This window comes from Anas acuta, chromosome 32 (genome assembly GCF_963932015.1).
Source record: "Anas acuta chromosome 32, bAnaAcu1.1, whole genome shotgun sequence".
NCBI classification, from domain to species: Eukaryota; Metazoa; Chordata; class Aves; order Anseriformes; family Anatidae; genus Anas; species Anas acuta.
In genome coordinates, this window is record NC_089010.1 from 684908 (window position 1) to 710974 (window position 26067).

Below are 26067 nucleotides of genomic sequence, written 5' to 3' on the forward strand. Positions count from 1 at the left end.
GGACTGGGTCCCCATGCAAGTGGGCCTGGGGGCAGCCTCGCAGGCTTCTGACAGCAGCTTTGTGCCTAGGTCTTGCCGCGCAGCACTGCAAGGACCAGAGCGAGATGAAGATCCATGAAATCTGCAGCAGTGAGTGAGGGCAGCGGGGTGTGGGTCCACGACCGGTGGGGCAGGGGGCATTCACCTTTCTCAGAGGGAAGGGAAAAAGTTTGTATGGCCAAAAGCTCGGCTGGGGTTGAAGCTGGCCAGTACTGCGCTGGCTAAGAAAAAGGGCTTTTCTGGAGTATGTTAACAGCAAAACACATCTGTCTACAACTTCCTTGTGACGGGGAGCAGAGAGGGAGGCACCGAGCTCTCCTCTCAGGCGACCGGTGATAGGAGGCGAGGGAGTGGCTTAAAGCCGGGTCAGGGGATGTTCAGATCAGATTTTGGGGAAAAGTTCCTCCCTGAGAGGGTGGTTGGGCACTGAAGCAGGCTCCCCAGGCAAGCAGGCATGGTGCCCGAGCTCGCGGGTGTTCAAGAAGCATTTGGACAAAGCTGTTGGATATGTGGTGTTAAGTCCTGTGCCGTCCAGTGTGCAGTCAGGAGTTGGGCTCAGTGATCCCTTCCAACGCAGGATAGTTAATGATTCTCTGACCCTTGGTCCCTCTGTGTCTTTGCGGGAAGTGACGGGTGGAGGGGTGGCAGGCTCTGCCCGCAGTCTCTGCAGACAGGTGGGTTTAATTTCTGCTCTGTTTCTCTCCATTGCAGTCCTCCGGCCCTTGCAGAATGACGAGGAGGAAAGTGTTGTGTCTCTGGCCACTCAGACCATCTTCATCCTGACACGTCCAAGGGAGCAGCTGACATCGAGCTGGTGCCGGCGGGCACTGTGCTGCTGCCTCTCCTAAGCCAGGGAGAGGCACAAAACCTTCAAACGCCTGCATTCCATTAAAACTCCAACACCACGTGCAGGGCCGTGGAATCCTTTGCATGGTGTGCTGAGCATTCCAGCCTCTACCGTAGTGGGCAGCTGTAAGGGTTTTAGGTGGTGTGGTGGGGAATGGCTTAGGGGCGGTGGCTTATGGAAAACGGACTCCACAATCCATAAGATTGTAAAATAGGTGTGTTTATTCAGCGCTGGGCGGCACGGGGGTAGTCCCCCTGTGAGAAACAAAGTTGTGTTTTTGCAGTACAGAACTAATTTTCTGTATTGCAAGGTAGTTGTGTAGTCATAACAAGGAGAAATGCTAAGTAGATGAGTGGACGGTAGAAGGCCTCGCTGTTCCAAAATAAGTTGGAAGCTTGAGACAAACAGGATGAGCAGTATGAGAACAGTAAAACAAAGATCACAAGACCTCAACACATAAGAAGGGAGAAATTCAAGGGTTGAAAACAAGAAAAATGGTACATATATGGTATAGAGGAGGGTCGAGCAGCTTGTGAACCTGTAGTACTCTGCCAATGAGGAAACAGGGGAGGTGATCAGGCGTCGGGTAATAGGGAATAAAAGGTTAGGATTTGTTTACTAAAATGCGCTCCTGATTGACAGGACGCCCGCCCTTGCAATCGCGAATAAAATAGCTTCACAGAAGATTCTGTCTGAAGAAAGTTATGTGAGATTTTTCTCACACCACCAAGGTCATGCGCACCTCATGCGGCAACTTGCCTTGCTTATCTGCAGCAAAGAGTTACTAGGCCTGAAGTTCCACAACGCACCTGTACATATTCACAGTCTGTCCCCACTTCGTCTTAAAATTAGTCCCAAGCAGTCATTGCTGGAAACTCCTCCCATCTGCGCTTGTGCAGTGTCTCCTGGTGGTCGTCATCAGGGGTCGTGGGGATGAAGGTTGGTGACTCTTCCTCGTCACTGCAAAATAACATCATCTCCCTATCCATAAGCATGCTGTAAATATTACTCACTTGAAGAAGAGCTGCATGCAGAAAAGGCACCTACTACTACATAGATGGCTATACTCTCAAAGATCCTAAGAAAAGCTTCTTGCTTTAGGTAATTTGCACAATGTACCATGGCTAGCAAAGACACTGAGTAGCATCCTAGCTTAATGCCATCAGCGCTCTATCTGTGCTTGATAAGAGTCTCCTAACTCCCTCTCTCTGTCCCCCCATTTCTATATAGTTAGTGCATTCATTTCTAAAAGGTAGTAAATTACTGTATTCTCCTAACTCCCTCTAACACTGACCACCTCCCTGGTGCAAATGGGAGCAGTTTCCGGAAATGACTGCTTGGGACTAATTTTAAGACGAAGCGGGGACAGGCTATGAATATGCACGGGCGCGTTGTGAAACTTCAGGCCCATGTAACTCTTTGCTGCAGATAAGCAAGGCAAGTTGCCACGTCGGGTGCGCACGTCTTTGGTGGGACTATCCCCCGCTCTGCTCTGCGCTGAATAAACATTCGTCCTTTCCAATCCTACTGACTGGGGAGTCAATGGGGACGCCTTGCGGGGTCTCATTTGGGGCCGGGGTCACTGGTAAAGGTCAAGAAGAGGTCAGGGGCCGGGGGTCAGGCTCGCAGAGCGGGACCAGGCCCCGTCTCCATGGCGACCGCTCTGCTCCGGCCCCCACAATGCGCCCCGCGCCGCTGCCCACTCAGAATCGGGTCCGGCTGTGATTGACAGCGGAGAGGCGTGACCACAGAAGGGCCGAAGGGGCGGGACCGCAGGAGGCGCCTCCACCAATCGGATCGCGGGGAACCCGGCGAGTGGCGGGCCGCGAGCTCCAATGGGATCAGGGCCTCGGGGCTAGCTCAGCCAATGGCGGCCGACGCGGATGGCGGCCAATAGCAGCGCTTCGTGGGCGGGCCGAAGGGGCCGGCGGGGCCCAATGGGAGGCGGGCGCCGCGCGGCTGCGCACTGAGCGCCCGGGAGGCGGAGCGGTGCCGCGGGCGGAGGGCGGCCGCCATGGAGCAGGGCTACGGCGGTAGAGAGACCCATGGCCGGCAGCAGGACCAAAGCCTCGAGGGGCTCAGGGCCTCAGGGAGGAGGCCCCCGCCAAAGCCCTCGAGAGTCCCGTCCCCACAGCCTGCCCTTGCACCCCTCCCAGAGCCTCCAGGGGGTGTCGCATCACCTTAATATGCTCTGCCAGCTGGTATTTCTTGCAGAAGGCATCGAGGCCGCACCACAGGCCGCAGCTTCTGGCACTTCTGCACACGCTGATGATGCTCCTTAGGAACTTCATCTTCAGGTCTTTATCCTGGCAGCCGGGTGGCAGAGAGACCAACGGGGAGTGTGAGAGGGGAGACCCATGGCCGGCAGCAGGACCAAACCCTCGAGGGGCTCAGGGAGGAGGACGCAGCGCTGCGGGGCTTCGGTCCCTGCCATGAGGACTGCCTTCCACCTTCCAGAAGCCCCGAGGCTTGGCGAGCAGCTGCCCCATGGGATACGGGGCTGCCAGAAGACCTCAGTGGGCAGCCCCCGGTTCCCCCAAGGGAGGCGGGCACCCTTCCTGCCCTGTGCTGCCTGTGCTGGCACTGAAGTAGGGTCATAGCAGCCAGGGATCAACCCAGAGGGATGGGTGCTCCAAGAGCTCTCAATGGGACCCCCCCCCCCCGCTCGGGGGGAGGAGGTGGAAGAGGGTGGATGGGGGGGAAGGTGCCTTTGGTTTCTTTCCTTTGTTTCTCACTTCTCTATGATCCTATATATATAGGATAATAAATAGAGAGCTACATATATAGAACAAAAATATCAAATAAAAGTACTTAAATATGTTTAAGAAAGGTCAAATAAACAAATTTAAAATATCTTAAAATACGTATATATTAAATTTTATATCCCTATGTGAGATACTATTTACTAAATTGCTTACAAATAACAGAGCAGTGTGCAACAAAAGCCTCTGGAGCGTAAAAATTAAGTATGTTGAAGACTACGTGTCGGACCAGAAGGCTGAGATTTCTTTCTTAATTTCCTAGTAAGAAAAAAAAAGACAAAATTATGACTCAAACTACTATCACTGATCCAGGGCACAATCAAATGCAAACACGTCCCCTATTCATTCATAAGTGAAGGATTGAGACCAAAAACACAACTTCATGATGAAAGCGCCCAAGTGGACTAAATAATTAAGTAAACAGGTACAACTTTGGGAATGAAAGGTTTGGTTATAGAACTAACTACCTGGTGGTATCATCCTGACCATATATATCCAGTACCAGATTTGCCCTCCATGGAACAAGGCAGTGTCTCCACGTATCACTCTTTTGTTCAAGTTGTCAATTTTTTTTCCCTATAAAGTTGGACTTTGCCATGGTAGCACTAATGCTGAATTTCAGTTCTCACCTCTGTATTTAGCAAGTTGAAGAGGAACTCTCTGTCAAAGCGTCCTGGTCTTCGTAAAGCAGGATCTATAGAATCCAGTCTGTTGGTAGCTCCGATTACCACGATCTCCCCTCTGTTATCTATGCTGTCCATAAGCGTCAGAAGAGTTGAAACAATGGAACTAATAGAAAAATACAAGTTTTACTTACCGGTTCAGTAAATTTTGTTACATTCCACATGACTTTCTTCCAGGAGTAGTCATAATGGACAAGCTTTTTAAGGACAAGACTCGTTTTAAGACATAAAAAATAGGTAAGTTAACACAGACCACATGCTGATCTCAGGCTTAGTAAATTGGTTTCAACTATCATTTAGAAGCACCTGTTTTGGCATTGAGTTACAAGTTTTCAGGATAAATTAATCTGTTCACAGTAAATTAAACAGGTCATCATCCTTTTTTGTTTTTTTTTTCATTCCCCAAAGATCAAGCAGATTTTATGTAGGTGCAAAACTGTAATACCTATGAATGTCAGAATTGCATGGAAGTGCACTTAGAACAGTTGCAGAAATCTAGACTCAGGCCAATCTTTATCACAAAACTTTGTCATAGCCAGAACCTAGAAATCCCTACCCAACCACTAGCACATTGTAATCTCTTCACAGACCAAGCATTAGGAATCACCAACCCCATAACACAGTACTTTTCCCACACTGATGTATTTTTTCCCTAAGACTAAGATTGCAGTCACCAAGCAGATACCTCAGTGAGAATCTATACCAGCCTTACCACATTAGGGAAAGCACACCAAAACCAAGTTAAATATATTAGAAGCCACAAACTTGCTGGACACAAAGTTTAATCAAGACGTTTTAGCTGGGGTGCGTTTCATTTCTTAAGGGTAAGGCTATGCTGCAGTCTGCAGAGTGTGAAGTTTATTGGTCAAATAAATTGGTTAGTACTCAGTTCTGTGGTGATGCAGGTCCACTGCTCCAATCAGGCATGCCAAGTTCAATGAGACCAGACATCTCAGCACTGCTACTCCAATTTCCAAGTTCTGTTCGGGTCTCTGAGACTGCTTGATCTCAGCATATAGATCGTGCAATTAGTGTTAAACTAAAAATGAAACTCTACAATGAAAGTGTACAACTGAGTATCAAGTATCCATTGTCTATGAATTCAAACTTGTTTATATTTTACATTTTCTTTGAAAGCTATACCTCCATACTGTATGTATATGGAAAACAATCTAGGTACAGCTTCAGCTACCTTAGCGACATTTAAGTAAAAACAGGAATTCAAAATACTTGTTAGAATCTGCAATGCGGAAGGCAGTGCTGTGCAAGGGCTACGGGTTATAAGTTTTGCTACCAGCTTGCCTTGAGGGATGGAACAACTAGGAATATATATATGAAATTTTTAGTTTACATAAGATACGGATATTGAAAAAGCTTCTGAATTCCCCTACAAGCATAAGGCTTAAGATTCCTAGAAAACCGATTTTTTAAACACCAATTTAGTAAGGCCAACAAATGATTAATATTTGCTATAACAGTTGAAAGTTACACATTTTAGCTAACACCAAAGAGATTTACCAGCTAGCTCATGCCAGTCAATTTGGAGTATTTCTGGCTTTAGTCAAACTAGCACAACTGGCAGAAAGCAATCAGAAAACAGGCAGATGTGAAGGAAAACAGAACTGTCTCCTCCACACTGACCTATAAATAAGCTTTGTGTGAAACAAAAAAGAAAATTAGCCTTACGTGGTTGAGCAACATAGTCATATTAATAGAAAACAAGAATGATACCAAAAGATCAAACGGGGATTCAAAACTAAGATTAAAGTCTTCCATATTTCTGAATGCCTGAGTTCATCTTGGCATGGACAGGGAGAAGTGCAAGAATGCTGGCCATTTCCCTCTCATGGAAGCTTGGTTTGACAATTAGTCTTCTTTTTTATTTTATTTATCCCGCAAAGAACACATCAAAACCTGTGCCATCATGTCATCTTCATCAGCATCATAATCCTATGAACAAAGGGTACAGAAATTCTTTTACTGCCAGGGCCATATTGGTTAACACAACACAAAACCAGCTGTCTCCTCCTCTGACTTAACAGTAATTCCACTTCTCTCATTATACCATCTGCAAGGACTACATTTTACAGTAGTGGCTACATAAAAAAAGCTGGGTTTTAAGAGTCATCAGGCTCACGTATTCCAAGGATGTAGAAACACGTACCACAAAAGTATCGTATGAAAACCGGTGTCATCTCTGAAGGTGTTCCATGAAGTTAGCACTCCGGTGACGCGCACGGGGCTGTCGAACACCTTGAGGCACACGGGGCAGGTGAGGCGCGCCAGCGGGTTGGGCCGCTCGAGGCCGCGGGCGGAGGGCACGCAGGATGCCGAGGATCCACCACCGCCCCCCGCCACCGCCATCTCACCGGCGGCCGCCGCACGGCCACACCCCTGGCGCACGCTTCGTTGGGTTAGAAACTGGCTGGATAGCCGGGCCCAAAGAGTCGTGGTAAATGGAGTCAAGTCCAGTTGGAGGCCGGTCACTAGTGGCGTCCCCAGGGCTCGGTGCTGGGGCCGGTCCTCTTTAATATCTTCATCGATGATCTGGACGAGGGCATTGAGTGCACCCTCAGTAAGTTTGCAGATGACACCAAGCTACGTGCATGTGTCGATCTGCTTGAGGGTAGGAAAGCTCTGCAGGAGGATCTGGATAGGCTGCACCGATGGGCTGAGGTCAACTACATGAAGTTCAACAAGGCCAAGTGCCGGGTCCTGCACCTGGGGCGCAATAACCCCAAGCAGAGCTACAGGCTGGGAGATGAGTGGTTGGAGAGCTGCCTGGCAGAGAAGGACCTGGGAGTGATGGTGGACAGTCGGCTGAATATGAGCCAGCAGTGTGCTCAGGTGGCCAAGAAGGCCAACGGCATCCTGGCTTGTATCAGAAACAGTGTGGCCAGCAGGGCTAGGGAGGTGATCGTCCCCCTGGACTCGGCTCTGGTGACGCCGCACCTCGAGTACTGTGTTCAGTTTTGGGCTTCTCGCTACAAGAAGGACATCGAAGTGCTTGAGCGGGTCCAGAGAAGGGCGACGAAGCTGGTGAGGGGCCTGGAGAACAAGTCCTACGAGGAGCGGCTGAGGGAGCTGGGCTTGTTCAGCCTGGAGAAGAGGAGGCTCACGGGTGACCTTATTGCTCTCTACAGATACCTTAAAGGAGGCTGTAGTGAGGTGGGGGTTGGCCTGTTCTCCCACGTGCCTGGTGACAGGACAAGGGGGAATGGGCTTAAGTTGCGCCAGGGGAGTTTTAGGTTAGATGTTAGGAAGAACATCTTTACTGAAAGGGTTGTTAGACATTGGAACAGGCTGCCCGGGGAAGTGGTGGAGTCACCATCCCTGGAAGTCTTTAAAAGACGTTTAGATGTAGAGCTTAGGGATATGGTTTAGTGGGGACTGTTAGCGTTAGGTCAGAGGTTGGACTCGATGATCTTGAGGTCTCTTCCAACCTAGAAATTCTGTGATTCTGTGAACGTGGTCTTGTTTACTGGAGCGCACAGGAGCGAGACCATCTATCTCGTCAAAGAAAATAATTGAAGGTCGCATCTGATAGGCCTAGCACGAAAACACAGAGTAAAACAGCATTATTTAAAGGAAAAATGCACAAAAACATCATGGTTGGAATGTCATCTAAACTACATCTTTCATTTTAGCCTCTGGGACCTCTACTGATAGAGCTTCTGGAGTATCTGGCATGACTAACAGAAGACAGTCTGTCTCAACCCACTGTATCCGGGTGACAGGAAGCAAATCGTTCCAGTAGTTCTTAGAGATGACATTCACAGCAGAAACACTGGCATTTCCATTTCAGTGGGAAAAAAAACCTAACAAAATACAAAAAAAGAGCAAGTTCTACTTAAAAACGTTGACCACAGAAAATAATGGTTTCAACTCTGACAGAATACACTGTGCATTTCAACCTCACCTGTTCAAATAACACACGAAGTAGGCGTTCTGATTCCCCCACGTATTTTCTCATGCAGTCCGAAGCATTTCTCATAAAAAATGATATTTTCCTGTCACTTCGGCTATATTCACTGGCAAGTGCACGAGCAACTAGTGTTTTCCCTGTTCCTGGGGGGCCATAAAATAGACAGCCTCTGCAATAAAAAAGCAAAAGTAGGCAGGAAAAACAACTGGGCTTCCAGGCAACATGTTACAATTGACTTCCACTAGATAATCCCTTCTTGCTTACAAACTAATCAAGCTGACTTGTACATAAAACAGAGAACAAAACCACTCCAACCCAACTAACCCAACTTTTTAAAAACACCAGATGGTAAAACTTAAAATTTTAAGACATTGCTTATACTTTTAACCTACAAATATTCTTGATTCTATCCGTTTTTAAGAAACCACTTTTTGCTACTACTAAAACAAACGTTCACCGCTGCCAAAAATGTTGAAGCATGGAAGCATATTGATACCTTAAGCGAACTTTCTCCTGAAAACAGCTGACTTACGATTTATCACTGTAATGAGTTACCTTGGGGGCTGAATATTGAACCGCTGAAAAACTTCTGGATACAGGAGGGGAAAAATCACCATCTCTTTCAAAGCTGCGATGTGTTCCGAAAGACCACCCACGTTCTCAAATCCAATCTAAAGAGAAATTCAACACAACAGAGTTTGTATGTTAAAGAAAGCAGCAATCTAGATCAAGGTTTCATCAGAAATTATCTCAGCACAACGGAAACATTCTGGGCAATTTTTGAAGTTGCTTTAGAGAAAACCATCAACAAAGGTAGTTGTAGATGGCACACTGAGATCTTTCATAATCACTGGAAACACTCGCTGACACGATGATTAGTTTAAGACTTACCTCACTATCTATTTGCATTGCATCTCCCTGACTTCTTCCAACTTTCTTTTGATCCCTCTGAACTCTCTTTAGGTCCTGTTTCTGACGTTTCACTCGAGAAGTCCTGATTTGAATTAAGGAGAAGTTATAGGGCTTCTTTTTCTTTAAGACGCAGCTCGAAGATTTTTGTTTTTCGTAATAATGCCAAGCAAATGTAGAAGACATTAATTAATATATAGAAGACCTAATTAATTGACATAAACTTACACAGTTACCTTCAGATAAACTTAAACATGGCTAAATATTCATTTGAAGGAGGTTCATCCCTCCCCTATTCTCTAACGACAGCAACCTTCTTGGAGATATGCTCTCGCCATCCTCACTGCTCTCACCACCGTCCTCCGTATCACACGTGCTAAGCAAGGGAGATGAGCAAGAGGGTGTAGAATCACTGATGTCATCTGCACGTCTCTGTCTGCAAGCAAGCATATAGACCAGAAAGTTCAAAAGAAAACAGAGCAGATACTCAGTAACACCAAAAATCAAGGGAATTCTATCTCAAAATTTACTCTGAGATCTATTTTCCAGTCCATTGTACTCCTTGGGAATCTGATTTCAAAGGCCATGACATGATTTTCCTCGTGACAACTGTCTGCTTTCAAGAATGCTCAACAAAATATCTGGCAATCAACAGCATTCTCTACGCACTAACTGCTTACAGAATCCAAAAAGCCTTTATCATTACTAAGGCAATTTATGATTTCATTTAGATCTTTTATTGTTTAAGGTTAACTTCACATAGAAACATTAGTTGATTCCAAACAGAAACTAGAGTCAGTATTTGACTGATAACTTTTTCTTTTTCTTTTTTTTTTTTTTAAATCTAACAAAACTTCCATAAAGCCTCTCCCTCTAAATCGAATACAATTATTTTCGGTTTTAAGAAAATCATTTGTATCCTTCAAGATTAAATAGTCTGACTAAGATTTTTAAGGGGGGATTCTGGCTTCAGTTCCAGAACCAAAGAATTTCAGTTACAGAAACCCAAGACACTACCTCCATAATCATCTTATCAGTGACCCACAAATATTGGATTGAAAAAAGAAACCAACTTAAAAGTATCCACCTCCTCCCCTCCAAATATTTCTTTCCTCTCTACCTTAAGACTACCAAAGTACCGTTCATAAACTTACTCTGTAATTACCACTAAACTGAAAACCCTTTGAAGCATTATGCAGTAAGGAGACTGACAGCTCTACGGATAAGTAAGAGCTATCACTAGCCATACACCAACCTGGCACGTCTCCTACATTTTTGTGACCCAGCATTTTCAAGTGACTCTTTCTGTCTGACAGAATGGGGCTGGCCCGAGTTAGTCCTCTCTCGATCTCTTTGTCTTACTGAAAGGAAAGAATTTAGAATAATGATACAGATACATTTAAGAGAGGACGATATCAAAAGATAAAGAAAATGCCACGTGTTTCACTCATCCCTAATTCCAGAAGAATTTTTAACTGTTTTTGCTTTTCATCAGTGCATGGCACAAGTGGAAAACTACGCCCTGCTTAAAGGTGAACTGAAAATCACAAGAGCAAGACTATTAAGTGTGATTAAGTACTGTTATATCAAGGATACATAGCACTAAGTATGCCAAACAGCAAAGAAATACAATGTGCACAGGACACACGTGTCTGATAAAAACAGTGAAGTTCATGTGCAGAATGAAGGTACAGAACTGAAGCAGTACTGTGTGCGCAAACACATGTATTTGCATTCAAAAGTTTTATCTCACTTATGTGCACGAAATAAGGTTTTAAGAGAAACTGTGCGTTCAACCTACTTTCCATAGGAGCTTGGTAGCGGTCAGCAGGTTTACTCTGTCGAAGGTTGTAACGCCTTGGAACATCTTCACCATCATTTTCTTTGTTCTCACTTCCTTTTGATGTTTGTAGTGTACCACAAAATGACAACGAATCGTTAAGTACTTTTGCAAATTATATGAAATCCAAAATGCATTACACAGATGCCTGTAAGTTTTATTGTTATCATTATTTTAAGGACACAGTGGATCCTGCAAAACCTTAAGATGAATTTATGCAAGTCACGTTTCAGAAATCACAAATCCTAGCAGATGAGCATGCATCTAGACATTGTTCTGTCCTCTCTGAAACTGCTGATGGACTTGTCGTCAGCCTCAGTGTTTAACAACAGGCAAAATTCTGTCCTATTGCTTAGCTAAGATGCAGATCTTCTGAAAACAGCTATTTCAGAAAGTCGCTTCTTAGTTTCAGAAAGTATTTAGTGGAAAGGGTTTTAATAATCTGTAGGGCTAAGACTAAGCGTAGTAATCTAAGTCCAAGTCTAGCTCTGCCACAAATTCTGTGAGCAATAATGGGCCAGACACAGGCTTGAAGCTCACCAATGAGAAAACAATGCCAAATGCACATAAGCTTAGGCCATTAGCTTCTGTCAAGTAACCTGAAGTTGTTTCATGAAAGATGGTAAAAAACACAAGAACCAGAGTGCAATTATCTACTGGGTTCTGGAGAATATCCTCTCACGTTAACAGCAGGACACCGAGGAAGGAACATACATACTCCATTCACCTACCTGTTTGCCAAAAAGATCTTTTTTTCTTGGAAAGCACTGCCCTCTTTGGTTTTTATTTTTTAACCCCAAAGGCTGCATTGCTTTCTGAATGCAAGGTAGGTGCCATGGGGTATACAGACAGCACACGGAAAACTGAGCGATCAGTAAATGAGTTTGTGATCACTACCATCTCCAGTCCTTGGTGTTCCAACCCTTCTATCACAAAAGCATGAATTTCTCTGCTTTATTGCTCCTCTAACCCTTTCCTTTTTCCAATAACTTCCTTTATAACAACACTGACACTTTCCTCACTCTTTTCTGGCGTATTTTTCATTAAAAAAGTATATTCTAGCTCTTTCCTGATTTAAAATTGTAGTTTGCATTTTGATCATCAATTAATTGACCCGGGCTCATTTCCCATTCAACATGCTAATTAAAATTCCTCTCTACAAGTCTCTACTGCACAGCTCCCTGAAACCCACACACTTTAACCAAGCTTCTCCCTCTAGACTGGCCCCCGCCTTGTATTCAAGCTACTCTTGTTAAGACTTTGAGCTAGTGTTTTCCTAACTAAACCTCCGAAGGAGTCAACTCTGCTTCTCCCTTACTAGTTCGTGGCCCAGCCATTCTTCCTCTGAAGAACTTCCCTCGGGTTCCCACCTGCCACTGTGCATCTCTCTGCTCCTCTGGGCCTCTGAAGGGAGGAGCAAACTATTTTCTGGGGCTCAGCCTCCTGTCACTGTCTCTCTGAGCTCCTTTGCAGGTGTGCAGGTGAGCTCTATCACATAATCTAACTCGTCAGCTCATCTACTTTTTTTTTTCACCTGTTCTGAGCTCACTACAGTACAGCCCTAGAGCTCATACTAAGGCTTGTGAAGTCAATAGCAACACAGAATTTTCACAGAAGACAAATACCCAGTAGATTAGCTTGTTTCAATTGTTTAAGACAAGGCTTTTGGTTAGAACAGAGTAAAGAAAACTTAAAACCAGAACTCACCAATCTCATCTGGACTGCCAGGTCCAGTTCTTTCAAAGTCCGACTTCACACAGGTGAAGATATCAAGGTTCTCCTAATTCCAAGCAGCAAGAAAGATCGGTCACAAACGTGCAGAAAAACAGACGTGCATACACGTACATCCACTGACAGACACGTCTGTCTGTTGATGCTTACACAGTAACATTATCGAGGCATCCCGTACACACACAAAAAATAAATTATTGCACAAGAGGAGAGAATGGGAATATGATTGCGTGCACCCACAATCAGTAACAAGAATTTCTGCTCTAAACCAGGGCTCAGTACATGCAGTGGTTAAATACTTGCCCAGATACAAAACTGAGTGCGTTAGTTAATCATAGGTTAATAACCTACAGCGTGACAGAACCAAGGAAAAAGAACTACCTTTCTAGCAGACATACCAAAAGAAATCATACAGGCGTGTGAGAGATGCTAATAAAAAGTACTGTGGACAATTCTGGATTCATTTCACAGCCCTGGGCAACCAGCTCTAGGTGTCCCTGCTTGAGCAGGGGAGGGTTGGACCAGGTGACCTCCAGAGGCCCCTTCTAACCTCAACCATTCTGTGATTTGAGAGAAAAAGAAGGACATTCAGAGCTAAACAAAAAGCTATGAAAGTAGGTTATCGGGAAGTTTTAAAATGATGTGCCTATCATTCAAAAGAACAGTAATTTAATAAAATAGTTTAATAGAGCAAAACTGAGACAGAGGAAGTATGATTGCTGCATACAACTTTAACAGGGGTTCCTCTAGAGACAGGGGTTTATTTAAGCTCTCAGGCAAGGCCAGCACACGAACAAATATACATAAAGTAGCCATCAGTTCATTCAGCTGGAAATTTGAAAGGCTTCCAGTTCCTGAAAACTCTGGGAGCAGTTTGCAACCAAGGAAGAACTCCGAAATGCAAGTTAGGTCAATTAAAGAAAACAGCTCCATTTGCCTGTAACAGATGATTAAAGCTACATGATACTGGAGATTCTTTGTGAGCTCTCAGGAAAAAAAACGTTAACAGGAATCAAAATTCGAGCGAGTGACCAACACAGGAAGCTATGCACTGCCTTTTGTTAAGCTTTCCAAGTAAGTGCGTTCCTGAGCATGACGAGAAATATGATTTAGGAGTTAAGGATAAAAAGCTAAACAGCTTAAACTGCCAAGCTGAAGGAAAGCACCAGTCTTTTTGCATATTCAGTCCCCCTGGCAGAGCTTTTAGTAACATTTAGAGTAAAAACCCAAGTCCGAAACAGCTGTTTGTAAACCGTGCCCATTCAAAAAGCAGAAGGCAATTCAGAAACTGGAGTGGAAGACATGCACTGCAGCATCTCCCCGTTATCCCACATCTTCTGCAGAAGATGCTTCCTCCACTCTTAAAAGATATCTGGAGCACAACCGTATCAGTAAGACATGAAGATATAACCAGAGAGCAAGACCAAATGGTAGTTTAGACCACGCTATTCTTTGGAAGGAAGTTATTTCAGTTCAATTAAAATTACAACTAAGTTACTTCCCTACGTGAAATACTCTACAAAAGTGGCAAACTGACGGAGTACTTGCTCTGTCATTTGTACCTCAACATCTTCCCAACATCTTTGGCATCTATGCATCTGCTCCATTTCAGCCATTTTTTGTAGCAAAACTTCAGCAGTACTAAGATACAAAGTTGACATGTAAGAGCAAAGTTAGGCATGTATGAAAAAAATAAAACAGCACACATAATCAGTAAGAGATTTTAATGGAGTATGCACAAAGCAAAAGTCATTGGCACTTAGCCAAGATTTTAGACATTACCAAAAAATCAGGTCAAATCTTTATTTTTGATAGAGATTTAAGAACAAGCTTTTGAGGATTTGCAAACATACGCTGTTTTCAGGTTTATTTTCCCCTCTTACTGAGCACATTTAAAATATATATATTTAAATGCAGGAGGAAAATAAGAATTCTGACATCCTAGTAAGATGTTATAAAAAAATTATGTCAACTTTTAATCCTACTTAAGTTGCTCTGCACAATAGCATTAAGTCATTTTTTGTTAACCGAGGAAAGGCTGTTTGTTCTTCTCTACATGGGAATCTCAGTTTCGTGTTGTAGAAAATGATGAAATGCAAGGAAAGCAAATTCTGAAGCAGAAAACAATTTTGGCTTCAGAAACAGAAATAAACCATGGACAGAAACGCAGAATCCCTAGGACTACTTTGCTTTGACTGTATCAAACCATCCTCAGTTTCTTAATCAAGCATTACATTCACTTTTGTGAGTATGGAACAAAAAGTTCATTAAAAATGAACGCACTTCTGATGCTAAGAAAACTGCCAAATGGGGAAAACTCAACGAATTGAACTCTCAATGCCAGGAGCAGCCATACCTCTTTGCTGTCAAAATACAGAGCAAGTCGAGGCCAACATTATGCCATAGTGCAAAGGCTTGCTAAGAAAGATCATTTTAAGAGGTCTGCAAGAAAAGATGACTTACTTTGTTATAGGTTTGTCAAATAGAATGGACGAGTTAGTAGTAGAGTACCGACTGCGTCCGACGCTACAGCTGCGGCGCAGCTCCAAGTCCCTGTTTTCTCCGTGGACTCGTCTCACAGTTTTTGCACCAGCTCTACTCCTCAGTGTTCTGGTGACTGAAACGCAGAAAGGAAGTATTTTGAAACACTGAAGATGGGATTCTCCTTATTTCACCGTTGCTCTTGTAAAATGTAAACAGACAAACAAAAAAGGCACCCTGAAGTGGATTGATTTTTCTTTAAATTTCAGATCAGAAGTTGTTGTCACAACCACTGCATTCCACTTACTTATCGCTCTGCACGTTTAAACTGTCTACTTAAAACTGTGACCTGTAGAGAAATTCTTAAAGAGACTGAAAGCTAGCCAGACAAAAACAAACGTGCAACTTTTGTTCCATGCAGGAGGGAAATCTACTCCAGTTATTTCTGTCTTGGAAAAGGGAGAACAATCAACACCTTTCTCTAAGGTGTTTTCACTCCATTCATGTCAAACTGTATCTAACAGTGCTCAAAACAAACACTATTACATTGCAAGCCTCTTCCTAAGAGGTGTATGTTTTATTACTCTGTTTATGCATGCAGCACTTTCATTTCCTGCATTATGATCTAACAGCTCAAGGAGGTAAGAATCGTTTCAAGACAAACACCCAAACACCACATAACTCAAACTCGTGCTTTTTAGAAAAAAGCCTGCCCATTGTTTACCATACAGCACCCTTTGGCACACGTTTGTTGCTTGCACTGTCATTAAAAGAGCCAAGAGGACAAGGGGAAGGGAAGAGCTACGCCACAGTGGTGGTAGGATCACAGCTAAGGTTTACTTTTGTGGTTGCCAACTATAAAACTAAGTTTGAACTTACCAAGTATCAATTTACTTTGCACAATTAGAACAGTTTGCTTTGTGCCTACCAAGCCGCAATTCACACTGCTCCCTCCCCAAGGAATTCATAAAATCTCCTATTTGCACCTACCTCTCTTCACAGAAAAGTCACTGATGACTGAATTCAGCTGACTACAGAAGGCTTTGGGGCCAAATGAAAGCGATGGAGTGACCAAGTACCATCCTCTTCAGTAACCAGCGTAAATAGGTATCCCGGGGAGTTACAGCCACTTACCTGTGTTATATTCTTTTTTTTGTTCCAATTTCGGCTTTCTCAACTGCCTACATTAAGAAAGAGGACAGGGGAGAGAAGGGAGAAAAGAGTTTTTGTGTTAGACCCATCAAGGGTGGGAAATTTCACCATGTTTACAAGCCAGTGCTCCATGGTATACAAAGAGAAGCCTGTAGGCCTCACGGAGGATCCAGATCCCAAGTCTGTTGCGTACCATATACACGCGGTTCTGTATGTACCCACATTTCCTAGCTTGCTCATGTTGAATTCTCAAAATTATGAGCAATAGCACCCAAGCGGATAAGATACGTGTCCTGGTTTCGGTTAGGACAGAGTTAGTTCTCCTCCTAGTAGCGGGTAGGTTGCTATGTTTTGGCTTAGGAAGTGTGAAAGGATGTTTAGAAGAGTGCTGATACCACCCCGATGTTTCAGTTGCTGCAGAGCAGTACTTACAACAAGCCAAGGACCTTTCGGTGTCTCACTGTCCTACTAGCGATCAGAATCGGCGCACAGCAACAGCTGCGAGGGGACAGACTCAGGATGGCCGACCCCAACTGGCCAAAGAATTCTATGCCTTATGGCAACACGCTGCACCATGGATAGGGCGGGGCAGCCGGGCTGCTAGGGGTTACGCTGGGCACTGGTCAGCGGGTAGTGAGCAACTGCATTGTACATCACTCGTTTTGTACACATTACTATTAGCAGTACTATTATCATCATCATTATTATTTTCCTGTCTTAATAAACTGTCTTTATCTCAACTCGCAGGCTTCACTTTCCCGTTTCCCTCCCCCATCCCAGAGAGGGAGGTGGGAGGGTTGGAGAAGGGCTGTGTGGTTTAACCCATCCGGCAGCTAAACACCACAACAACACCTCAAAGGGGTTGGGGAAAAAAACACATGTTTTTTTAGAAAAGCAGAAGACTTCCACTGAGAAGAGGGATTCTAGTTTTAAGGTACTGGTATGCCATCAGCATGCTCATAGGCCTCTGCTGATTTTAGCCGGAGGTTTATCAGGCCACAACTCACTGCACATGCTTTCTCTCTTGCTTTTCAATCTACAAATCGAACAGAGATTGAACATATAGAAATACAGTACCTTGAAAAGCGTCTTCTGTTGACATTTCCCCTCAGTATCGCCATACTTTCTTCAAAGCTGGAGACCGAACACCGCAAGATGCTTTTTCTCATTGATCTTAAACAGTGTCCGTTGAAACATTCAATACTGGTAGAAGAATAATCCCAGCACACATATGTATGTATGGAACAAAAAGTTCATTAAAAATGAACGCACTTCTGATGCTAAGAAAACTGCCAAATGGGGAAAACTCAACGAATTGAACTCTCAGTGCCAGGAGCAGTGTCCTGGTTTCAGTTAGAACAGAATTAATTTTCTTCCTAGTAGCTGGTGGAATGCTATGTTTTGGCTTAGGATTAGAAGAGTGCTGATAACACCCCGATGTTTTAATCGTTGCAGAGCAGTGCTTATACTAAGCCAAGGACATCTCAGCCTTTTGCTCTGTCCTGCCAATGGGCAGGCTGGGGGTGTAGCAAGAGCTGGGAGGGGACAGACCCAGGACAGGTGACCCAAACTGGCCAAAGGGGTATTCCATACCATCTGACGTCATGATAAACAATATACAGGGGTGGCTAGACGGGGGATGGGGGCCAAACTGCTTGGGGTTAGGCTGGGCATCGGTCAGCAGGTGGTGAGCAATTGCATTGTGCATCACTTGTTTGTACACATAATTATTAGTAGTACTATTATCATCACTGTATATTATTATTATTGTTATTGTTGTTATTATTATTATTATTGTTGTTGTTGTTATTATTATTTTCCTGTCTTATTAAACTGTCTTTATCTCAACTCATGGGCTTCACTTTCCATTTCTCTCCCCCGTCCCAGAGAGGGAGGGGGGAGGGTGAGCGGACGGCTGCGTGGTGTTTAGCTGCCGGCCGGGTTAAACCACGACAGTCTTTTTGGCGCCCAACATGGGGCTCAAAAGGTTGAGATAACGGCAGATCTGACCAGAGTGCGTTAAACTAAAATTGGTATAAGTATTAGACCTGCTTAATAGTCACTTGTCATAATGCTGATTGCTTTAATCTCAACTCTGCTGCGCCTGTTTTCCAAATTGAGTATTATAGCACATTATTTTCCGTATGTGCTCTCTGTCATGTTGTTTATCCTCCCTGGGCCCTGGTTTCAGATCATTATGGTACTGTGTGTTGTAACAGTGGCTTGTGAGATGATGAAATATCTGGTCATGACTCTAACTTGGTATTTGTACTCAGTAACATCGTCGACTCTATACTTTGGAAACTGTATCTTGGAAACTATTAGAATTATACCTGTTGCCTTTTTTCATTAGGGAGTCAATCTGTGGAGGGGAAAGGGGAAGATATTTTTTCTTACTTGATCACTCTCCCTTTCTCCTTCACCACCCTCTTATCCTCCGAGCTTGTTACAATAGCTCTCCAAGATATTGAATATCCTTGGGATACTCAGACCAGCATGGTCTTTTTGTTATGCCTCCTGAATGCGCTTCAGATTCTGCTTTTGCTCAAAGTTAAACAACTACTTAGGAAGCTCATCTGGAGATCTGCCTGGAGGCAGTATAGTTGTGGGTGGCAGGGAGTATGGGAGGATATGGGCAGGCATCTAGAGCAGTTGGCACCCCCAGTGTTTTGGAAATTCACCCCTGAACAACTGCAAAATCCTAAAAATCTGGCAGAATGCTTGAAAAAAAGGTGTCACGACTCTGACAGTTCCAAAGTAACACAAATCATTGTAACGTGCTGGGGCCTGGCTCATGCCTATCGAGCTGCCATGGATACTGCTATCAACTTAATGACAGACCCTGCGGTCAGTCCAAGTCCTGGGACAGATCCAATGGACACTGCGACCCCTACGGTGGACTCTGCAGCTGCTCCAGTTCCAGTTCCTGCAGCTGCTCCAGCTCCAGCTCCTGTGGCTGGGTCAGAGAAACGAGCTGTGGCAGTGCAAGTCGACCCTGCAGAGGGTATTCCAACCCCTGTGGCAGACCCTGTAACGGGGTCAGAGAAACGAGCTGTAGCAGTGCAAGTTGCCCCTGTAGAGAAGGTGAAAAAATGGTATAGAGATTCAGATTGTTTCGAACGCAGAGAGTCTTCTGCCAAATCTAGATATAGAGATGACGACGACGCTGGGCCATCAGGGATTCAGGAGGAGGAAGATGAGGATGCCGAAAAAATAACAGTAACTACCTAAAACCTATAAGAGCGTGAGCTATGAGATGTGCGAAAAGATTTTGGTCATTGTATAGGTGAGCAGCTTGTCACCTGGCTGCTCCGGTGCTGGGACACTGGAGCCAATTGTGTGGAATTAGACGGCAGGGAAGCCAGGTGGTCTCTAGCAGGGATCCCTTGCTAGAGACACTGGCATTGACAAAGCAATTGCAGATGGAGCACAATTTCACAGCCTCTGGAGGCGTCTCCTCTCAGCTGTGAGGGAAAGGTATCCCTTCAAGGAAGAACTTGAATGTCTACCAGGCAAGTGGACCACTATGGAGAAAGGAATCCAGTACCTGAGGGAATTAGCCATACGGGAAGTGATTTATGAGGATCCAGACCTCAGACAAACATCCACAGATCCAGATGAAGTCAGGTGTACACGACCCATGTGGCGGAGGTTTGTACGGAGCGCACCATCATCATATGCCAGCTCATTGGCAATAATGGCCTGGAAAGAGGATGAGGAACCCACAGTGGATGAAGTGGCTAAGCAACTCCGGCAGTACGAAGAAAGTCTCTCCTCTTCCTTACAGGCCTGCATCTCAGCTGTGGAGAAACTTTCTAAAGAGTTCCACCAACTTAAAGAGAATCTATCTTCCTCCCCACCTGAACCAACCAGTGTCCACCGACCAAAAGAGAACACTTGGGAGAAACTTTCTGAAAAGTTTCACCAACTTGAAGAAAGATTATTTTCCTCCCCACCTGTACAAAGCAGTGTCTCAGCTATCAGGGGTAGGCGTTCTTCCACACAAGGAAGACGATATGGTGGGTACTCACCCCGTGCTACCCTGTGGTTTTACTTACGAGACCGTGGAGAGGACATGAGAAAATGGGATGGAAAATCTACCGTGACCCTAGAGGCACGGGTACGTGAGTTGCAAAAGAAAACAATCGGGAAAAAGGAATTCTCTGAAAAGTTTGCTGCTCCAACTTCCAGCAGACAGTCCTTCAAACACAGAAACAAAGAAGATTCTGACCAGGATTAGGGGGGCCCTGCCTCCAATCAGGGGGAGGAAAGGGACAATCGAGTTTATTGGACTGTGTGGATTCGATGGCCTGGCACATCAGACGCACAGAAGTATAAGGCTTTAGTAGACACCGCTGCACGATGTACTGTAATGCCATCAAGCTATAAAGGGCCAGAGCCCATCTGTATTTGTGGAGTGACAGGGGGATCTCAGCAGTTGACTGTATTGGAGGCTGAGGTGAGTCTGACTGGGAATGAGTGGGAAAAGCACCGCATTGTGACTGGCCCGGATGCTCCGTGTATTCTTGGCATAGACTATCTTAGAAGAGGATATTTCAAGGACCCAAAAAGGTTCCAGTGGGCTTTTGGTATAGCTGCCTTAGAGACAGAGGGCATTAAACAATTATCTACCTTGCCTGGTCTCTCAGAGGACCCTTCTGTTGTGGGGTTGCTGAGGGTCGAAGAACAGCAAGTGCCAATCGCTACCACAACTGTGCACCGGCGGCAATATCGCACTAACTGAGACTCCCTGATTCCCATCCATAAGCTAATTCGTCAATTGGAGAGCCAAGGAGTGATCAGCAAGACTCATTCACCTTTCAATAGTCCCATATGGCCAGTGCGAAAGTCTAATGGCGAGTGGAGACTAACAGTGGACTATCGTGGCCTGAACGAAGTCACGCCACCACTGAGTGCTGCAGTGCTGGACATGCTGGAACTCCAGTACGAACCTGAATTGAAGGCAGCCAAGTGGTACACCACAATTGATATCGCTAATGCATTTTTCTCCATCCCTCTAGCAGCAGAGTGCAGGCCACAATTTGCCTTCACTTGGAGGGGAGTCCAATATACTTGGAATCGGCTGCCCCAGGGGTGGAAACACAGCCCTACCATTTGCCATGGACTGATCCAGTCTGCGCTAGAGCAGGGGGAAGCTCCTGAACACCTGCAGTACATCGATGACATGATTGTGTGGGGTGACACAGCAGAGGAAGTTCTCGAGAAAGGAAAGAAAATAGTCCAAATCCTTCTGAAAGCCAGTTTTGCCATAAAACAAAATAAAGTCAAAGGACCGGCACAAGAGATCCAGTTTTTAGGAATAAAATGGCAAGATGGGCGTCGTCAAATCCCAATGGATGTGATCAACAAAATAACAGCTATGTCTCCACCAACTAGCAAAAAAGAAACACAGACTTTCCTAGGTGTTGTGGGGTTTTGGAGAATGCACATCCCAAATTACAGTCTGATTGTAAACCCACTCTACCAAGTAACCCGTAAGAAGAATGAGTTTGAATGGGGCCCTGAGCAACGACAAGCCTTTGAACAAATCAAGCAGGAAATAGTCCATGCAGTAGCCCTTGGGCCAGTTCGAACAGGACCAGATGTAAAGAATGTGCTCTACACTTCAGCCGGGGAGAACGGCCCCACCTGGAGCCTCTGGCAGAAAGAACCTGGGGAAACTCGAGGTCGGCCCCTGGGGTTTTGGAGTCGGGGATACAGAGGATCTGAGGCCCGCTATACTCCAACTGAAAAGGAGATATTGGCAGCATATGAAGGAGTTCGATCTGCTTTGGAGGTGGTCGGTACTGAAGCGCAGCTCCTCCTAGCACCCCGATTGCCGGTACTAGGCTGGATGTTCAAAGGAAGGGTCCCCTCTACACATCATGCAACTGATGCTACATGGAGCAAGTGGGTTGCACTGATTACTCACTGGGCTCAAATAGGAAACCCCAGTCACCCAGGAATCTTGGAAGTGATTATGGACTGGCCAGAAGGCAAATACTTTGGGATATCATCAGAGGAGGAGGTGGGTCGTGCTGAAGAAGCCCCACTGTACAACCAGTTGCCAGAGAATGAAAAGAAATATGCCCCGTTCACTGATGGGTCCTGTCGTATTGTGGGGAAGCATCGGAGATGGAAGGCTGCTGTATGGAGTCCTACACGGCGAGTTGCAGAAGCTGCTGAGGGAGAAGGTGAATCGAGTCAGTTTGCAGAAGTGAAGGCCATTCAGCTGGCCTTAGACATTGCTGAACGAGAAAAATGGCCAGTTCTCTATCTCTACACTGATTCATGGATGGTAGCAAATGCCCTGTGGGGATGGTTACAGCAATGGAAGCAAAACAACTGGCAGCGCAGGGGCAAACCCATCTGGGCTGCTGCATTGTGGCAAGATATTGCTGCTCGGGTAGAGAACCTGGCTGTGAAAGTACGCCACGTAGATGCTCATGTGCCCAAGAATCAGGCTACTGAAGAACATCAAAACAACCAGCAAGTGAATCAGGCTGCTAAGATTGAAATAGCTCAGGTGGACCTGGATTGGCAGCATAAAGGTGAATTATTTATAGCCCGATGGGCCCATGACACCTCAGGCCATCAAGGCAGAGATGCCACATACAGATGGGCTCGTGATCGAGGGGTGGACCTGACCATGGACGCTATAGCACAGGTTATTCACGACTGTGAAACATGTGCTGCAATCAAGCAAGCCAAATGGTCAAAGCCTCTTTGGTATGGAGGACGATGGCTGAAATATAAATATGGAGAGGCCTGGCAGATTGATCACATCACAGTCCCTCAAACTCGCAATGGCAAGCGCCACGTACTTACAATGGTGGAAGCAACCACCGGGTGGCTGGAAACATATCCTGTGCCTCATGCCACCGCCCGGAACACTATCCTGGGCCTTGAAAAGCAAGTCCTATGGCGACATGGCACCCCAGAAAGAATAGAGTCAGACAATGGGACTCATTTCCGAAACAACCTTATAGACACTTGGGCCAAAGAACATGGTATTGAGTGGGTGTATCACATCCCCTATCATGCACCAGCCTCCGGGAAAGTTGAACGATACAATGGCCTGTTAAAGACTACATTGAAAGCAATGGGCGCTGGGACATTCAAAAATTGGGATACGCATTTGGCAAAGGCCACCTGCTTAGTCAATACTAGGGGATCTGCCAACCGAGCTGGACCTGCCCAATCAAACCTGTTGCGTACTGTAGATGGGGATAAAGTTCCTGTAGTGCATGTAAGAAATATGCTGGGTAAAACAGTCTGGGCTACTCCTGCCTCAGGAAAAGGCAAACCCATTCATGGAATTGCTTTCGCTCAGGGACCTGGATACACTTGGTGGGTGATGCAAAAGAACGGAGAGGTCCGGTGTGTACCTCAAGGAGATTTAATACTGGGTGAGAATAGCCCATGAATTGAATTGTACCGTGTTCATTACTATATTATACTGTATGTTATCACTACCATGACTACTATAGGTGACTAATTAGAATGTATGGAAAAGAGTGTAACCTGAGCATGACATAAATGGTATGGAATAAGGGGTGGATAGATATCCTGGTTTCAGTTAGAACAGAATTAATTTTCTTCCTAGTAGCTGGTGGAATGCTGTGTTTTGGCTTAGGATGAGAAGAGTGCTGATAACACCCCGCTACTTTAATTGTTGCAGAGCAGTGCTTATACTAAGCCAAGGACATCTCAGCCTTTTGCTCTGTCCTGCCAACGGGCAGGCTGGGGGTGCAGTAAGAGCTGGGAGGGGACAGACCCAGGACAGGTGACCCAAACTGGCCAAAGGGGTATTCCATACCATCTGACGTCATGATAAACAATATATAGGGGTGGCTAGCCGGGGGATGGGGGCCAGACTGCTCGGGGTTAGGCTGGGCATCGGTCAGCGGGTGATGAGCAATTGCATTGTGCATCACTTGTTTGTACACATTATTAGTAGTAATACTATTATCATCATCATTGTTATTATTATTACATGTATTGTTACTATTATTTTCCTGTCTTATTAAACTGTCTTTATCTCAACTCACGGGCTTCACTTTCCCGTTTCTCTCCCATCCCAGAGAGGGAGGGGGGAGGGTGAGCAAACAGCTGTGTGGTGTTTAGCTGCCAGCCGGGTTAAACCACTACAGGTCCACAAATGCCAACAGGACATGAATGCACAGCAGCCCCAGCACGGGTAATTGCAGACTTATCCTTCACAGATGAAAAAGGTGACCCTGCTCAGTCTCTTGATAATACTGTGCCTATCTTCTGAAGAGGATTCACAAAGAATGGCTTGATATATCTAGAGATTAAAATATAACCCAAAAAGGTTACAAATATTATATTTGTAGATTAACTTATAACCCCAAAACAGAAGCATACGCCACCACGTCCCAAAACCAAGTTAGCCAGCAACTGATGCTAAATATCCCCCTATTAAGAGAATTCCAAGCACTTAAAATCCAGAAGGTTACAAGACTCTACAGCCAGCAAAAGAGCAGGAAAAAGCTCCAAAAACAAAAGAAACTGTCTCCAACCCTGAAAAAGGCTACATCTTACATGCCTACTGCTGTTGTTTTCAGATACACTCTGGCACAGGGAACTTGGATGATACATTTCCCCTAAACCCTGCTCCATCACTTTACCACCAATGTTGCAACTTTGATAATATTTGAAATAGAGGTGAAGGCATAAGGTCACAATTGCAGGAAGCCCCGTAATTCTGCAAAAATCAGAAGGGACCTAGAACCACAGAGAAAACACGCAAAATAACATCATTTGTTAACAACGACGTAAGAAGTTGTTAACAAAACAACAACTATCCATAAGCACGCTGTAAAAATTACTCACTTGAAGAAGAGCTGCATGCGGTAAAGGCACCTACTACTACAAAGATGGCTTTACTCGCAAAGATCCTACGAGTTGTTACCTCAAAAAGACGTGCTTCTCTCTCTCAACTTGGAAACGCATCAGCCCATACTCTCTGACCCACCTAAAGAACCCTGCACGCTGGCAGGATGCAGCGGTGCTGCGGGATGGGGACATTTCCTGCCTCTGCAAGTGAATTCTGAAGCCTGCTGCACGCACTCAGGGATTTCCCCACAACACTGCGCTCATGGCATTAATGCATGCCATTACCAATGCTGCATGCATTAGTGGAGATGCACTTCACTTGGGCCATTGCCTTCTCTCCCAGCCTTGCCATTGTCCCCCCGGCACAGCTCTAACAAGCTTTGTTTCAGCCCCGTCCCCCATCTTACCTAGTTTAAAGCCCTCTCAATGAGCCCCACCAGCTCCTGGCCTAGGATCCGTTTCCCCCTTAGAGACAGGGAGATACGATTATGTAAGGGGCAATATCTGGGTAAATACGACAACCCTCACCCCTCCCCATCTACCCCCAAATGTACAGCTCCTCCAGGACGTACGTGCAGGAGGAGCAGGCAAAGAAAGGCTAATTCAATTAAGGCTAATTTCATGGGCACCATGTTTCTTCTTCAGCCTTGATTTTGTGGCTAGAACTGAGTCTTATATACAAAAGCAAGGCCGATACAACAATTTATCAAGTTCAGCAATCCCTTCAGCTTGCTATGTTACATCTTTTCTGTTTTATCCTCATTGTTTCAAAGAGACCAGAGAAGCCACAAAAGGCACTATGGCCCTTAAGGTGGAGTCAATCTTCAACATTGACCCTT

At 45.2% G+C, this 26067-nt stretch overlaps 1 protein-coding gene across 6 annotated transcripts in view; it reads right to left on the bottom strand.

Moving 5' to 3' along the window:
• LOC137846469 (ATPase family AAA domain-containing protein 2-like) overlaps window positions 1-17584 on the bottom strand; it is an 83312-nt gene extending 65728 nt beyond the window's left edge. For 2 of the 6 annotated variants that reach the window (XM_068664429.1, XM_068664427.1), the window contains exons 1-2: window positions 17447-17584; window positions 16352-16398 (exon numbers count right to left, since the gene is read on the bottom strand). In XM_068664429.1, the coding sequence (XP_068520530.1) occupies window positions 16352-16398; window positions 17447-17538 (139 nt within the window). In that variant the 5' untranslated portion in view covers window positions 17539-17584. Of the gene's footprint in view, window positions 1-8358; window positions 8426-8811; window positions 8928-9147; window positions 9602-10213; window positions 10527-10966; window positions 11063-12712; window positions 12786-14298; window positions 14378-15199; window positions 15354-16351; window positions 16399-17446 lie in introns of those variants that run through there. The other 4 variants (XM_068664426.1, XM_068664428.1, XM_068664430.1 and 1 more) reach the window with 4 other exon arrangements.
• Between the last annotated feature and the right edge of the window lie 8483 nt (window positions 17585-26067).